Source organism: Drosophila navojoa, chromosome X (assembly GCF_054131105.1).
Source record: "Drosophila navojoa isolate 15081-1374.11 chromosome X, UAZ_NAV_1.0, whole genome shotgun sequence".
NCBI classification, from domain to species: Eukaryota; Metazoa; Arthropoda; class Insecta; order Diptera; family Drosophilidae; genus Drosophila; species Drosophila navojoa.
In genome coordinates, this window is record NC_142895.1 from 24,777,528 (window position 1) to 24,795,501 (window position 17,974).

General features: G+C 41.2%; 2 protein-coding genes across 8 annotated transcripts in view; both read right to left on the minus strand.

Annotated features, from left to right (window-relative positions):
• Drak (Death-associated protein kinase related) overlaps positions 1-13,270 on the minus strand; it is a 78,192-nt gene extending 64,922 nt beyond the window's left edge. Inside the window, exons 1-2 of one of the 7 annotated variants that reach the window (XM_089263502.1) lie at positions 13,149-13,270; positions 11,660-12,018 (exon numbers count right to left, since the gene is read on the minus strand). In XM_089263502.1, the coding sequence (XP_089119628.1) occupies positions 11,660-11,790 (131 nt within the window). In that variant the 5' untranslated portion in view covers positions 11,791-12,018; positions 13,149-13,270. Of the gene's footprint in view, positions 1-11,659; positions 12,019-12,695; positions 12,764-12,817 lie in introns of those variants that run through there. The other 6 variants (XM_089263499.1, XM_089263500.1, XM_089263501.1 and 3 more) reach the window with 6 other exon arrangements.
• A 689-nt stretch (positions 13,271-13,959) lies between these two features.
• Positions 13,960-16,364, minus strand: betaTub65B (beta-Tubulin at 65B). The gene is made up of 2 exons (XM_018108398.3): positions 15,963-16,364; positions 13,960-15,891 (listed from the first exon to the last, which is right to left on the minus strand). Exons 1-2 carry the CDS (start codon positions 16,017-16,019, stop codon positions 14,557-14,559), a joined length of 1,392 nt encoding a protein of 463 aa, XP_017963887.1. The 5' UTR covers positions 16,020-16,364; the 3' UTR covers positions 13,960-14,556.
• Positions 16,365-17,974: the final 1,610 nt, after the last annotated feature.

The window sequence follows — 17,974 nt, forward strand, 5'->3', positions numbered from 1 at the left end:
ACCGTCGAATAACTCATACTGTATGTGTATGTGTGTAGTATAGTTACTCTCGCGCTTATATTTAAGCACCTGGATTTAATTTTAATGATCGTGGGTTGGCTATCAGAAGGAATTAAAACAAAAGTTTAGTATCTTATTTAGCTTACTATACAAATGGGATGCGATTTTCGATCCTTTGTACCTGTTCATATAGTTACATACATATACAGGTGCATGCCAATAAAAAATAAACTTCTAAAAAGAATTGGCATATGCACTTGTCACTTTAGTTATAAGCGCACCTCTTCATTTCGAACCCAAAATCATTCAGACAATTCTTAGTTGAGGTAGGCAGCCAATGTTCTCGTCCCATGCATACACACATGCACGTCAATGTTCTCGTCCCATGCATACACACATGCACACCAATGTTGACGTCCCATGCTTACACACATGCACACACACAAACGCACATGTAAGGGCACATAGGCATACAAATGCTTCTACAAGTGATATTCCACAATTGTGGGCATCGCGCCCCGTGCGTACATACAATCATACATACATATGTATGTACATATATAAGTGTGCGCACTTCTCAAGATCAACCAAATGCAAATGCTGGGACCTAAAATTGCTACAGGCAGCAAGTGCTACGCACACAGGCACACAAACGCTCATAATATATATAGCAACAAAGACTGTGTGTGTGCACGCTCGCCGCGAAAGCATTTTCATCATGAGCACCAACGCTTTCATACCCTTTCCACAATTAAAATCGAAAACACATATACATATTTTGTACGAGCTTGGCAAACGGTTTGATAAGTTCGGTATACTCTTCACACAGAAGGGAAGGCATGGGTTCTTGCTGCGAAGAAATTTCAATTTTCGTGAGCTGGCAGCTCAGAGCTGCTGCTTGTGCTCACATGCATACACACATATACACATTTGAGAGAGCAAAGAGCACCGAGAGAGAGAGAGAGAGCAAAGGAAACATTGAGCACAGAGGGATCTTTTGTTCAACCATCGACCATCTCGGTCGAGCGCCAGAAGCAAAATGATTGTGCTCTCGAATATTTTAGTAGCCTGAACCTAAAAGTGAGGAGCCGAGCAAATACGAAGTGGTGTGGGTCGTAATGTCAAAAAAAAAGTGTGCAAAACACTTTACACTACGTGTCCGGTCTATGTGTTCTCTGGTTAGTGGTCAAACTAACTGCTGATGTGACTTTAAGAATGTGCAAGAACAACCAAACTAATAAAAATGTTAAAATTTCAATTTCGATTTTTGAAAAAATATAAGAGAAATTTAATCACAAATATATAAAAGTTTTGAAGCAATTAAAAGAAAACTACAACACGCCCAGCAGGATTTGAACCGGGGACCTCGCGATCGAGCGCCGCGCCCTCTACCATGACGCCACTCCTCTGTTCTCATTTGCAATGTCAAAGCTGAAATAGATTCACTGATGCAACGCCATCTAGCAGAACTAAACGAAACTAACTGCTGATGTGATTCAAAGAATGTGCTAGAAGATGTTTGAATGTATGTGTGCACACGTATTGGAAAACTGCTGTTGCTGCAGCACGTGCGTTTGTTAATTGGCCAAACATTTTGTTATTTTTTAACGTCGATTGACTAAACCGAATTTAATGAAACTTTCAGCATATGATCTACATATTCTATTGAATATTTGGCATTTAAAAGAAAACATCAAATCAAATCATTCACAATTAGCTATACTAGAATCTGACCTTCACTGGGGATTCTGGTGAATTTGGAGCCGGTATCCAAAATATAACAAAAACCGAAATTGTATAAAATGCATTGGAATATACTTTTAAAATTTGGAGACTATAGCTCTAAAAATGTAGGAGTTATAAATTTATAACCTATTGCTCTTGGGTTGCGCTGCATTGTTGGCAATATTATGAGAATTTATTTGTTGAATAATTTAATTTCTAGACGTACGATCGTAATGAAACTTACAGAACGTAATCATGATGTTTAAATGTATGTGCATACCGAGGCACAAGTCTCTAGTATTTGATATACGACTTTTACAAAGATGAGGGTGAGGGGGTGGATTTAGGGGTGGGGGGGTAAATTTTAACAAAAACCGAAATTGTCTAAAATACATCTTAATATACATTTTAAATTTGGAGACTCTAGCTTGAAAGATGTAAGAGATATAATTATTTAAGTGATCTTCGATAAGGCTTTTTATCGATAAAAAACTATCGGAATGAGTTATCGTTTTTTAGTGAAAAACTCGATATGCGCGCTGTTTTTACGGACATTTTAAAAAAAAGTTGAAGTCTCTAGCTCTTATATCTTCTGAAATCGACGCGTTCAAACATACGGACGGACGGACGGACGGACGGACGGACAGACAGACGGACAGGGCTAAATCGACTCAGCTCGTCGCCCTGATCAAGAATATATATACTTTGTGGGGTCTGCCACGCCTCCTTCTGCCTGTTACATACATTTTAACAAAACCATTATACCCTGATTTCCCATTTTCAATGGGTTCAGGGTATAAAAATTGACATAAAAAATAAATATATAAAATTGCTGCCAAGCAAAATGATAATAAAAAAAAATTGGATGATAAAAAAATATATGTGCTCTTCGAGGTTTATATACTTTATATATGATATTAAATAGGAATGCAACCTTGGCCTTTAGTGTTGAACAAAGCCAAAAATATATATACAAAATAATTGTATTACTTTTATAATTCATTTGAAATTAAATTAAATTCAAGCCAATGATTATCTTTATTTATTTTTTACTTGCATTATTTGAATACTCTTTAATATTAATTAATATTCAGAAATATTTTTTTTATGTTTACATTTTTTTTTGAATATTTACGCAATGGAATCTATATCGCATTGATCAACCACAATAAGAGAAGCAGAACTTAAGAGGAATATTGATAGAAGTAAGACATATAATAATAATAAGTTCTTATAGTTGAAATCAACCATTAGAAAATTCTGAATGCTCTCTTTAGTTCCATCCATACTTTGTTAATTACACTCAACACAAAAGTATATGCACCAGAATTGTCACAATATACGAATTTTGTTATGGATTGCTGGTGTAACATTCACTGTTATAGCCTTTATAGACCTATGAATGGCCACAGGGCAACAGAGATTTAGTTTATATACAATATATATGTATATTGTATACATATATATGCGTGTATATGTATAACAATTAGCCAAGTCTATAATTAGTCAACAAATTAGCGAAATTAAATGATTGAATTTCATTAAATATTATAATTTTCGATGCGCACATTTGCTTTATAGTCGAGTGCGGCGTTGCCAGACTGTTGCCATAAAAAATATTTAAATAATAATTCCTAAAATATTAACAATAATTTTAAATACTTTGAATACTATCAAAATGAATTCTAATGGATCTAAATTATTGTAATCGATATACTGGCAATAAGTTTGTAAATCCCATGGAATTGTATAGCCAAGAAGTATTCAAAATTATATAGTACAGATCACTCTTTTTATAGTCTAATCAAAGCTATTGAAGCGCTGCTCTTCATTATACAAAATGGGTCAAATTATCAATATTAATGCAATCGATAAATCAAATAGCAACTAAGTAATCGATAAATTTGTATGCAATCTGTAATTCTTGTGAATTCGCCTATTCAGCATATATCTAAGATTATATATACATATCGATCGATTTATCGATAAATCAAAGATGTTCAAAAGTTGTTCTTGAATGGAAACAAGTTCTCAGTACTCTTTCAACTTGTCTTCGGTTCACGTGTCATTTGGCCATAGTTCAAATGAAGCTGTCAGCTGTCAGTTGTCGCTGTGGCCCAGTGTTTGTATCCCTGCGGGGTCATTAAGCGCAGCTGCATTTATTACAGCAGACGACAGGCAAAGCCAGACACACAGGGCAAAGGGGGAGACAGAGGCCCAGTTGGGAGGGTATCGTCGACGTTTTTCAACATATTTCCTTCATTCTGTTTTCTGTTTTCATTATTTTTTTTTTTGGCATTTTACGAGCGCAATTAAAGTTCAATGGACAAAGAGAAAAGCAGGAGAAACCACAAATAAATAATTTATTAGTTAGGGGAAGACATACGTGTATAGGAACAGCAGCTGAACTGGGGAACTCAACTCTCACACGCAGAGTTGGGGGTTGCATGCTGCAAATTTTTGGGCAGAGGGGGTTGCTGAACTCTAGCCACAACAATTGGGCGAAGGGGCGAACACCCTCCCTCGCTGCTAGAGGGGACGCCAGCAGCTGTCCCGGCTAAACAAATTGAGGAGTCGCTTAGATGGAGTAGAATACAATTAGAGATTTAGCCACATTGAACTTCTAATCGAACATCAGAGCTGTGGCGAATAGCACACAGTACTAAAGATACACAAGAGATCTACTTGAATGGAAGCTCGACTAACGGATACTCTATATTCGATGATTAAATGGAACTTGATGAAACTTGATGATCTACAAATCGATATTTATCGATATTAGTACTGTTGTTTTTCAGTCACTTGATAGTACGCTCGACTAGCGGATGCTTTGTATTTGATGTTTAAATATAATTTAAATGATCGTATATTCTACAAATCTATAAATCGATATTTATCGATACTATTACAGTATTTCTTTATTAGCGGATGCTCTGCATTCAATGATAATACTGAGTCGATGTTCTACAAGAATTTGCTATTTTTAATATTCGTTTTATGCTGCAAATCGATATTTATCGATACTATTACAGTATTTCTTCATTCAGGTGAAAGTAAATTCGAATGGCGGATGCTCTGTGTTCAATGATAACACTGAGACGATATTCTACAAGCATTTGCTATTTATAATATCTGCAAATCGATATTTATCGAGATTATTACAGCGTTTCTTTATTCAACTGAAAGTAAGCTCTATCAAAGGAAACTCTGCATTCACTAATAAAACAGAGTTTAGTTTAATTTATAATATATTATAATATATTTATAATTCATAATCTATTTATTGATATTATTACTGTGATATATTATAGCTCAAACTGTTATTGTTGTATATTTTTAAAGCCATTTTAGCTTACATTTGTCATTTTTATATCTACTTAGAACCCAACATCATTTCCCTCCTTCTACCGATAGCTACGGGGTATACAGAGCAAATACATGCGCTGCACAAGCGAAAAAAAAAGAAACAACAAGGAAATGTTTACATTTTGATAAGTCTCGAGCAAGCGAGATTTTCAACCTCAAATGCTGACGATGCGACTGATGCTGCTGCTGCTGCTATTATTATTAATGTTGTTGTTGTTGCTGCACTTGTTGTGTTGCTGTTGTCTGATATCTCTGCATGCCATTTGATATGCTGCTGTTGCGTCTACCACGACAGCAGCAGCAGCAGCAGCAGCAGCAGCAGCACAGCAACAGCAATTGTTGATTACACTTTCTTCTGCTGCTCATGCGGCGCGTCGCGCAACATTGTTGTATATATGTATGTACATATGTATATATCATTGTTATATGTATATATGTGTGTATTGTTGTGTGTTGTTACTGTTGTTGTTGTCGACGCGTTAATTAGTTAACAAAGATTTTTCCTTTTCTTTTCATACATACATATATAATTATATACTATATACCCACACCCACACCCACACCCACACCCACACTCACTCCCTCTCCATCTCTTTCATTAAAATAATGAACCAAATATTATCAGCACATAAAGAGAAGAATACAATCTTTGAATCGATAACGGCAAATAATCAAAAACCAAAATAGGCTAAAACAGCCTGTTTTCATATTGCCAACTTGTTAATTAGCCAAATGGCAATTTGAAAATTGATTTGGTTAAAAAACGCGCAGTCGTCATGCAAACATTTGGCGCGGGAGTGGCTGGATGGAGGCGGCGCGGCCCGGCCCGCCCCGCCCATCAAATGAGGCAGTTAAAAACGAAAAATGGCCAGAAGAGCTGAGCATAGTGTAAACACATAAATTCACCAAATGTGCTCATCAAATTTGCCACAAACAACAACAACTCGAGCAACGGCCACAGCAGCAGCAGCAGTCGCGCACAAAACGCGCGAAAAAGACGCGTGCGCGTTTTTAAACGCGCCCATCGTTGGCCCCCAAACAAATAAACAAATTGCGAATGTGAATGTGAATGTAAATGTGAACGTGAATGGAGATCGTGTGGAATGCGTATTATAGGAAGCCAAAGGGGGCGTGCCCGCTAAGGAGGAGGGCGCGTGTAAATTGTGGAATGTGGATTGGAGTTTATATTCATTTTTTCCATTCCATTTTCAAATTTTTGCCTTTGTTTTGTTTTGTTTTGTTGCTTGTTTTTAGTTTCTGCTCGTTTCAACAAAAGCAAATAGCGAACGCGAAACAGCTGTAAATAAATATTTATATATTGACTGGGAGAAGATCAAAGCAAGTTATAGCAAAATCAATTAAACAATTAAGGAATGCCCCTAATCTGATGGCTGGCTAATTGAAATGTTGATAAACACACGCAGAGAGTTTCGACACATCCAATGGAGCCACATAGTTGATAAGATTTCGTTTTTGTTTTCAATTTCAATTTCGTTTTCGTTTTTTTTCCCCAAAGATCCTATCTAAAAACAGTTATATAAATATGCTATATAGAGATTCGATTTACTAAATGTGAAAGAGCGGGAGATTTAGTTGGGAAGAGAGCGAAATGGAGTTAGAAATAAGTAGAGTTCAAGAATATTTGTATGTATGTATTGCTATACATATGTATGTATGTCATTGTTATAATACCCCATAATACCCCTGTTACAATCTGCATCAAATGGAAATGCTAGTTATGAAATCTTTACAAGTCAAGCTGAGCTTTTGGTACTGGCCCAATTCATGGAATGCATAACACTAACAATACACACACACACACACACACACACACACACACACACACACATGCATGCGTACAACTTTTGCAAATGAAACACATTTGACAATTGCACACGTCAATCAATTGGATTGGACCAACAAAATAAAGTCCAATTGGAATGGAGGCAAGTCTTCCACAAATTATGGAATAAATGATGTATTGAAGTCGTCAACGTTCGCTGCTGCTGCGGCTGCTGTTGGCCCAAATTTATTTATACAAAAACAAACAAAACAAAACAGCGACAACAACAACAACAAAATGGCAACAGTGAATAAAGCTGTTTCGCAGGTAATACTTTTTTTCTTACTTATTTTTCTTTGGAGCCCACTTCGAGCACGACTTTGTCTTGGACTTGGCATAATGTCCAGTTGTGGCCAGTTATTTTGGATTTCATTTGATTTGATTTCTTGTTGCCTTTGTTCGAGCTGAGTATCTGAGTGTATATATGTATATATAAGGCTTGCATAATGCTCACCTTTTTATACCATTGAAAATGGGAAATCTGGGTAGGCAGAAGGAGCGAGAGGGAGAAGAATTATATATATACATATATTCCGAGCGAATCGATTTAGTCATGTCAAAGAGCTGCAGACTCGTAACTGACTGTATAGCTTTGGCTAAAATCGATAACTACTCCCATGTTATTGTTATCGATTAACAATTTCATTAGCAAAATCATTTCTCATTCATCTTTATAACTAGGGTCTGCAAATTTTACATATATTCATGTGTATTTAATGTTGACTTTTTGTCTCCTTTGGAGTACCAGGCCCAAATGCATCCACTCCGATAACTTCTGCTATAAATATATTCCTCTAAATGTGCATTTGAATTCCCTGTTGCAATTCTTGATCCGAACAGGATTTACAATTCAATTAGCTCCCTCGAAGCACACGTTTCTCTATACCTGCTGCAACTGCGGCTTGTGTGTGCGTGCGTGTGCATGTTTATGCCATTTACATTGGACATAACCTCAAAGCCAACTATGTATGTCACTTGGGAAGGTAGCTTAACCCAGTCAATCAACCCCCAAAATATATGCAAAAACAGCTGATGCCACCAAATTGTTGTGTGACGCACTCGATTTGCTGTTGCTGTCGCTGTTGTTGTCGCTGTCGCTGGAGACGCTGCGTGGGTGGTGCTTGTCGAATGTTTTTGCTGCTGTTGTTGCTTGTGTTTATTCACCAACATCTTCTGGTGGCTCTTCTTGCTCTTCGGCTACAGCTATGTTGTGGCTGCGTGGCAAACAAATTTGTGCGTGGGCGAGGTTCACAGGCTGAGCCCACGCCCTGGGCTAACGACGTCATTCAACCCTCGTTTTCTCGGCTCGGCAAGCGAAAGTGGATTCGTTGAATAATCTTTGACGCCCGGCGGGTGCTCCAACTTTTGTTCAAGTATCCCCTTGCACACACACACACACACAAATACATGCACCTTCGCCTGCTCCCCCCGTTCGGCAAATGATTTTGGAAAGTGTCATAGCTCCTATGGCCCTCAAACGTCCGTCCTCAAGAGCCTCTTCAGTAGCCAAAGCGTCAACGAAACTAGTTTTTTGGCCACCTCAACTCTGCGCCGCCCCTTCGCCAACTCAACCTTCCCCTCTCGTTCTCTCTCTCTCTCTCGGTGTCTGTATTCCATTCAGTGTGTATATTGATTTCAGTTGAACATTGTGGCTCGCTGAGTGAGCTCTTTAATGTGTCAAGGAATATTGACTGAGGCACTGTAAAGAGCTCATTCAACTGATATATCGATTAATACATTAAAGCTTATCGATAAACTGCTCCATCGGCGGTTGTTAAAGAGTTTAGCTCTTTCATAGAGACAAACAAATAATCAATTGGTATAAACTTTTGGCTTTATGTACATATAATTAATAAATCGATTAAATATCGATATGTTGAGAGGTCACAAATCTGCTATGGATGTCTAAATGATAACATAAAGCGTCTAGCAGTCTATTAACAGGCTGAAAATCGAAAGGTTTTAGTTTACTATGCTTTACATTAGATTAATTGATTTATTATCGATAAGTTCATGGATAAGCATTTAACATTTAATCAATTTAATAAGTATATATGCAAATACCAGACGCATATCACAAATCATTAGAGTAATCTTTCTTTTTTGCGAATCTCCCCCCCTCAAGAACGAGCAAATTATTTATATATTTATATAACAATAAGAGTATTTTAAGAAGAAACACTTCCGCTTATGGCACAATCGCTTTCAGAGGTAATTATCGTATTCACATTTTCGCTGATATTTCATCATCAGCGTCTTCTTCTGCTTCTGCTACTTCTTTAGTATTTGTTAATCGTGCTTTATCTGGGCCATTTACGATCTATTTGGCTACGCATCGGCCGTTTCGACGTAAAAAGTTTAAGCCAAAGCTCGTAAATAAACTTGACTAAACAAATTCAACGAATACAAAAAAAAAAAACAGAAGAAGGAAAAAAAACCTTTTGCTTATCTACAAAAAATGATAAAAAAAAAAAATAACAACAAAGAAAATGAAAAAACTGCGATAAAAACTGACACAAAACACTGTCCCAGAAGTTTGGACTAAACGAAAAAAGAACAATACCCAATACTTAACAAACGCAACTTTTTAGCCAAGAAAAATCGAAGGCCTAAACGAAAATTCTGTTTGCATGGATGAAATGTTCCAAAAATTTGTTGATAACAACGACCCAAGAAAAGAATACGCGAGCTAGAGGCATTCAAAACTCAAGCAAGTTTTTTCCGAGACAATAATATGCTAGATTGTCTGACAAACTTAATGGGAAATATTTCTTGAATTGGAAAATATCTACAAATATCACATATGTACATATGTATTATCTCTAGAAATGGCACACACCGACTAAAGATACATACATATGTATATACATACAACTTTATATAACTTTGTATGTATATACATATATTTTGGCACCTATAGAATGTGTTTAAAGAAATAATAATCGAAATGATATGATATGATAAGCCTTGCAGTTCAAGTTAAATAAGACCAAAAAAGAAAAAAGAAGCGCTGATACGAGTCTCCATATGTATTGGTATCTGTTTATGTGTGTGTGTGCCTTATTGCGTTTCGTGATTCCGTTGCGCGTTTACGAAATCAGCCCATCGATAGCTGATAAAATTGCTTGACTACGCTGATGCGTGGAGAGCGCTTATCAGCAGCTTTAAAGCCGCACGAGCTGCGCCGATAAAGCGGCTCGGCTCTTCGTCTATTGTCTCTGAGCTGTTCTTCTAAGCACGACAAGGAAGAGCAAGAGAGATAGCGAGCGAGAGCTTAATGCAACTGAGGCGAAGCGAACGACCTTCACAGTCACTCTTCTTCTTCTGCTGTTATTTTCTAGTGTACTTAGAAAGAACAGCGGGGGCTGAGGCAAGCGGAGTGACGTGGGGAAAGGCGTCGTCTCAAGTGGCAATGTCGCGCTCCTTTAGCACGCTCTACGCTCTCACTCTCTCTCTCCCCCTCTCTCTTTGTCCGCCTTTTGCTCTAATTGCCGCTGTCAGAATAGTTAAAAATAGGGAGCGAGCGAGAGAGAAGGTCAGGAGCAGCGCATCTAGGAAGTTGCTGCGGAAACATAAGCACAACTAAATGAAAAGCAAAAGACAAAAGCAAAGGCAAAAGCAAAAGCAGGCAAAATGCTTATGCAAATTGGAGTTGGGCAGACGCGACGAGACGATTTTGAATAAAAACCAAATAAAACAAAACTAATGAGCAAAATGCTGCCGCTGCCGCTGCTGCTGCTGCTGTCGCTGTCGCTGCCACTGCCACTGCCATTGCCGATGATGGAACGGAAAGCGGAAAAGGCATAAAGCGAAATGCAAAACAAATTATAATGAAAAACACAAAGAAAAAACGAGCAAAAATGCAAATCTAGCAGAAAAGTTTGTCCGACTTCGACTTCGACTTCGACTGCGACGCAGACGGCGACGGCGACGGCGATAGGGACAGCAACGCAGACTAAGGGCGAAAAGGCGAATCAAGCAACAATCGTACAAAATGCACGGCAACGGCGAAATTAATGCAAAATGAAGCGAGGGGTCAGTCGGCGAAGGCGAAGGCGGCAAACGGGAACAGCTGCTTTGTGGTATTGGTGTTGCTATAGCTGTTGCTGTTGTTGTTGTTGATGTTATTTTTGTTTGTATGCGCAAAAGCAAATGCCACAAAGGGCAGGCAAAGACAGGAACAATAATAATAACAGCAACAACAACAACAACAACTACATCAACAACAGTAATAGCGGCGCAAAAGAGTGCCCAGTGCAAGTTTTTCAGCGCTTGTGTTTTGTTTGTGCATGTGTGCAGCAGTGCATGAGTGTGTGTGTGTGCATGCATGTGTGTGCAAGCTTCTACTTCACACACACACTTACAGATATCCGACTGCGCACAGAAAAATACAGAAACAAGTTTTTTAGCTCGCTACCGCTGCTGCTGCTGCTGCTGCTGCGGCGCCTGCGCAGAAGATTTCAGTTTTCAAGTAACACACACACACTCACACATACACACAAAAAGGAAAAAGACGAACAAAAATAACCAACTGACTGTTGACTGACTTTCTTTAAGCATTTTTGTGTGCTTGTCGCTCGCTGGACATGTTGCAGACGCAGTTTTCGCTTTTTTGGCAACTTTTTGAGCCGCAGCCGCAGCCGCAGCAAACAGCAAATGAACAAGAAGAAGAAGAAGAGTCAAAGAAAAATAAAAACACGTTTCGTGCTCCGGTTTCTCACTCACCTGGCAAACGGCGTCTGTTCCACCTCGTAGATCTCGTTGATGTCATGCGACACAAGTAATCCCTTCAAGCGCTCGGCATCAACGTCCAGCAGGCCATCGCCTATGGGAAAGATGCCCTCCTCGGTAAACATGTTTCAAGCTGCAGCTGCTCTCTGCTCTCTCCTCTCTCGCTCTCACTCAACTGCACACAAACACTTTTTTTTTTGCTTTTATTTAGATCTTGCGTCTTTTTTCGTTTGGGTTTTTTTTTTGCTGTTTAAGTTTTAATATGTTTCTCTTTGGGGTGGGTGGGTGTTAGGGGCGGAGAGAGGCTGTACTGTAGTTGCGGATGCGTTGAGACGACGGCGCGAAATTCAAAACTGTGACACATATAGGGAACAACAACAACATATACAATAAATAAATGTGTTTACTGACAAAACAAAACAGAACAAAAAGGAAAATAACAAAGCGCAAATTCGTTCATAATATCAGATCCGCGGCGCGCGCGCGCTTCTTTCGCAAAGTTTTGGTCACACTGTACGCAGCAGCAGCAACAGAGGCAGAGGCCGCAGCAAAACAGAAGCCGAGAAATTCCAGCGCCCTTTTGAGCTGCGCTGCCGACGTCGCAAATGCAACAGCCTGTGAGTTGAAACGTGACAGCACTAGGGATGCTATGCACTAACAACAACACTAAAAGCAACAACAACAGCGACAACAGTCACGGAAATTTCTTGGCTCTGCGTTTGCTGTTTTTGTACTTTTTCGATTTGCGTGTTTTTTTTTTGTCTTGTGTTTTATTTTCGTTTTCTTGAAATGTTAAGACCATTTAAATTTGAATTGAACGCGCGACACACGCACAACAAATTTCATACACACACACACACACACACACACACACACACACACACACGCATACATAAGCACACGCACAACACGTTTCACGTTACTTTGTCAATGCTGCTCTGGCTGTTGGCTGCTGTATCTGCAACTGTGTCAGTGTCCACATCTAGGTGTGTATACGTATACGCTCAATGCTGGTTGTGTTGGTGTATACCGTCGTGTTCTGCCAACTTCGGCAGTGGCAGCGCAGCTCACAGCAACTTCTTGTTTGCTGCTCTTTGCTTATGTGTGTGTGTTCAACTTTGCACAACAAAAAAAATTAATAAAATAACTCACATACACAAAAAAATAAACGAAGTAATTAGTTGAAATGCTGTTGCATTTAACTAATTCAATTCGCAGGCGAAATATTCCAAATTATTTTTGAAGTCGAAGCGCGGCATTAACGATAGAAAAAACAAATTGTTGTGTTGCAAGGCACATTAGATTTGTAAAATTATTTGAATTTGTGCCATAGACAAACATGCACGCACACACACATAAACAAACAAAAAAATACACGCGTGGTAATCGGTAGAGTCAGCTAGTAAACGACAGATAACAAAGTCACAAACCCAGCGCACATATAAACCAAGCGACAACGAATTCAATTCACAATTAAGCGCACCGAGCGTCACACGTCCGCCTCGTTCGGCTTTGTTATTGCTTCTGAATTATCGATGACATATGAGTTTTAATGGCGCGTATTATCGATAGAGTTAGTTAGTTAACAGCTGTTAGACCGCTGCTAGCTGGAGGTTTTATAATCGATTTAAATAAATGAATGCCAATATGCAAATACTGATGCTTTGTTTATTTAATAGTTTTAAATTAAACCATGATATTTTGCAAATAAATGATTAATATTATAAATTATCGGCCTAATAGCATACTGTTGCGCTCGAAGTGGCACTGTTATTCCTAATTCAGCTTACATTGCGATAACGATACATTTGACGACGACTGAACGAACGCATGCGTGCCAACCTGCTGCACTTTAACCGTTCGACATGCCATTTAACAACTCTGCGCTTGCAAAACAGTTGCGCGGGCCCGGCTTGAAATTCAAAAATTTAAAACCGCAAATTGAAAGGAACAAAAAATAAGGGAAAATAAATAAAAGGAGAACAAGCTGCGAACGCGCTCTTCACTTGACGGAATCTTGACACGCAATGGACATTGGGCGCTGATCTAAACATAGCAGCCGCCACTTGAGTGCTTAGGCGCCGCCTATAAATTCTTAATTTAGATATTTGCATTCGCATTATGTTTATACATATATACGCACAGATATCTGTGTATATCTATATTCATGTTTTATGCTGCATGCGCCTGTGTCTGCGTGCTCCACTTGCGTTGCATTTTCATGAGCAACCCCGCCCCCTAGCCTACTGCTACGCCGCATCCTCCTCCTCCGCCGACTAAACGATGCAAAGCAATCGTATTTGTTTTTATTTTTATTTATTTATTTTTTGTCATCTTTGCCATCGCTGCGAGGAGCAACGGCGCTGGCATCCCAGGAATGCATCTGGCCCAAAAATAGCCAACCCCAAGTGCAAAAACCTTTTCAGTCCGCCGGATTAGCCGGGCACATCAGTTAGCGTCGCCACGCACACACACGCACATACACACATATATATATATATATATAGATGCATGTAGACATATTTATATACACATATATGTGTACATATGTATGTGTATGTATGCATGTAATTATGCATTTTATTAATAGAGAGTCGCACAATTTGCAGCACCTTTGCCCGTTAGCCGGCATGTGGACACATCAATATATAAATATATAACATATATTATATATAATAGACATCAGCACATGGCTGGTGCGCTGAACTCTAAACGGATCGAACTTTGGCCGGCTATAAATAGGATGCAGTGCATCATTTGAATTGAATCGGATTGAATTGAATTGAAAATGTCGAGTCAACGGCCAATTGCCAAGTGTTGGCCAAGAGATTCGACCCAGCCGAGCACAGCCGGAATGCCACACAACAAGAACCATGGATGCCATGGAGGCCTCATTCCGCACAGTAGGTGCATTGGGGTCCATTGGCAGCGGCCTCGTCCATGCTATCGTTATCATTGCCACCGCCGCCGCCGCTGCCGCCGCCGCCGCCGCCACCCTCGCAGCTGTCGCCACTGCCGCGATAGTCCTCGATGATGTTGTGCAGCTCCTCCTGGGCATCGGTGAACTCGCACTCCTCCATGCCCTCGCCGGTGTACCAATGCAGATGGGCCTTGCGGCGCATCATCGCCGTGGAGCCATCGAGCAGACGCTGCAACAGCGTCTGAATGGCCGTCGTGTTGCCAATGAAGGTGGCGGACATCTTCAGCCCACGCGGCGGAATGTCGCAGATGGCCGTCTTGATGTTGTTCGGTATCCAGTCGACGAAGTTGTTGATATTCTTGTTGCGCACGCCGGTCATCAGCTGGTCGACCTCGCGCGGCGACATGCGGCCCCGGAAGATGCCGGCGGCGGTCAGCAGCTTGCCCTTGCGCAGATCGATGGCGCAGAGCAGATTGTTGCTGGAGAAGATCTGCTGGACCAGCTCGGCGACGGTGCCCTTGCTGAACTGCTGCTGCTTGCAGGTGACCAGCGGCGCGAAGCCCGGTATGAGGAAGTGGAGACGGGGAAAGGGCACCATGTTCACATAGATCTTGCGCAGGCCGGCGTTCAGCTGGCCGGGAAAACGCAAACAGGTGGTTATGCCCGACATGGTGAGGGCGACAATGTGATTGATGTGCTCGTGCCCGGACATCTGGATCTTCAGGTTGCGATTGCAGATCTGGAAGAGCGCCTCGTTGTCCAGGCAGAACGTCAGATGTGAGTTGTTCACCAGCGCCGGAATGCTGAGCAGCGCATTGTACGGCTCGACCACCACCTGGGACATGTTCGGCGAGGGGATGGTCACATAGTTGCTGAGCAGATTGTCCGGATACTCCTGGACCAGGGCCTCCATGATCAGGGACGTCAGGCCGGAGCCGGTACCGCCGCCAATCGAGTGCAGCAGCTGGAAGCCCTGCAGCGAGTCCACGGACTCCACCTCGCGCCGCGTATTGTCCAGCACCTGGTCGAGGATGGCCGCTCCGTCCGTGTGATAGCCGCGCGCGAAGTTGTTGCCGGCGCTCTCGGTGCCGGCCACAAAGTTCTCCGGCCTGTACAGCTGGCTGCTGGAGCTGAGCCGCTGTACGGTGCTCGCCTCCGTGTCGATGAGTATTGTACGGGCATAGAATCGCTTGCTGGCCGTTGCGTTGAAGAACACATTGATCCGCTCCAGTTGCAGCTGGCTGGTGCCACCAAAGCGACCCGACGCATAGTCCACGCCGTGCTCATGCGAGATCACATGCCAGAACTACCGGGTACGGATAGGGGTAGGGGTAGGGTTACGGCTATCACTCGTGATGGATCAGTCACGGTACTCACCGCATCGCCAATGGCATTGCCAGCGCCCCCAATCTGCAGCGTCACAATCTCACGCATCCCTCTGCTCTCTGCCCTCTGCTCTCTGCTCGCTTCGCCTTGCCCGGTCCTGCCCTGCCCTGCCCTGTCCTCTGCTGTCCTGCCGCAACTTAACCTTTACCTTGAACAATTGAATTTTGTATTTGATTTGGCCGAAAGTGCTTGTAGTTTCGTTTACTGCCTAATTTAACTCTGTCATCTGCATGCTGTGGCTGCTTCGCGGTTCATTCCACAGTCTCTCAGTGCTTCGAAAATGGAAAACAATCAATTTCAAGCGAGATTAAAAAAAACACAAAACAAATTTTCTATCAAACGAGGCCAACTGCGATCGGTGCCCACACAGACGGGACACACACCAGGCTCCTGATCAGCAATGGACATAGGCCACCATCTGGAGGGCCATCTATTGCCTGAGCTCAGCTCAGGAGAATCTCGCTTAAGCTGGTAACCCAGCGGGTTGGTTAGTTCATTCAGGAACTGAATTAGAGGGCCGAGAACAGGCGGTAGAGCTACCAAATAAAGCGTGGATGGAGTAGCTCTCTCTACTGAGCTCAGTTCAGTTCTCAGTCTCAGAGAACTTGGTAATCCCGCGGGCTGGTTAGCTCATTCAGGAACTGTTTAATAAAGCTTACTTAGAGCTGTGTAGGGGCGACAACAGGCGGTAGAGGCGCTAAATACAGTGAGAGTGGGTGAAGAAGCTCAACGAAAGGACGTTGGACAAGGTACCATAGTTGGAACAGGCATCATTAAATAAATACTAGGGGTTTACAAACTATTTATTGTTCTTATAGCTGATCATCACTGGAACTAGATGCGGGCGAAGCGACGAATTGAAATATATAAATGATCTGTTGGCTAAACTTCTTAGGGAACGCGGCTGGGAAGACAAGATTCATAAGAGGGCACGAGAAATTCGGAGAAAACGAAATGAAGACACTGATGTGTATAATGTCTTACTCAAGATCTCTCAATTAGCAAACGAATCGGTGCCCCGATGTATGGATATCTACTAGATATAGCAAATAAAACGTGAGTTTTGCTAAGTAGTTTTTATGCGCTGCACATTGTAAATGGGAATTACGGATTTTTAATTAGGTTAATGGGCTGACTTGATTTACTTCTATTAGTCCATCGCTCCGAATGAAAGCAGAGATCTCACAAGGTAAGCTGAAACTCTTACAGACTAATATTTTATTATATATTTATACTCTTATATCACCATAAAACGCATAGACGTCTCGATACCTTTCGATTAGGGCAGTGTAAACATGGCACGACAAAGGGCAAAGTACGAAATGGACACATCCTCATATGAAGCACCAATATGTGCTATTGTTTCCCTACTGCTCTTCCTTCAGTCTGCATGCTCTCTCCCTCTCACCATAGACACAACAGAAGGAATCAGCTCACAAAGAATAAAGTTTCTTTGCGACGATTCCAGCATTTCCCTACACCAGACAATTGTAAGGGTTCAGACTCGAACCCTGCAAGGAACTGATATATCAAAAGTCAGCTCAACAACCTGATCAAGAATATATACTTAAATCTAATTTTCAATGTGCATAATTTCAAATTCATATTTGCTTCAGTATTCTGCAATATTTAATGTAATAATAATCTCATAACTCAGTATAGCTCTTGGGCAATGTTTTTTAAGATTGATGGCGCGAACTCAAGACATTATGTATCTGACGCGCCAGCTCCAAGTGCACGCTGCGAGGTATCGATGTGTTCGCAAAAGCTAGGACATCGAGGTAGACATCAGTGTCCTCATCATGACTCTCCCGAATTTCTTGTGCCCTCTTACAAACGCCCTCCGTCCAGCCAGATTCCCAGAGAAGTTTATCCAACAGTTCAAATATATACTTCACTTCGTCCGGAGTTAGGATTTCTTCGATTTTAATTCTCTTGTTGCTGGCATTGGCTCCGCCATTTCCATCGGTGTTGCCTCCATTGATGCTGGCTCCATCATTGTT

Excerpts from the sequence above, each read along its gene's own strand:
- betaTub65B (XM_018108398.3), bottom strand. The coding sequence starts at position 16,019 with ATGCGTGAGATTGTGACGCTGCAGATTGGGGGCGCTGGCAATGCCATT. Across the intron at positions 15,892-15,962 it reads GCAATGCCATTGGCGATGCG|TTCTGGCATGTGATCTCGCA; the intron begins GTGAGTACCGTG and ends CGTACCCGGTAG.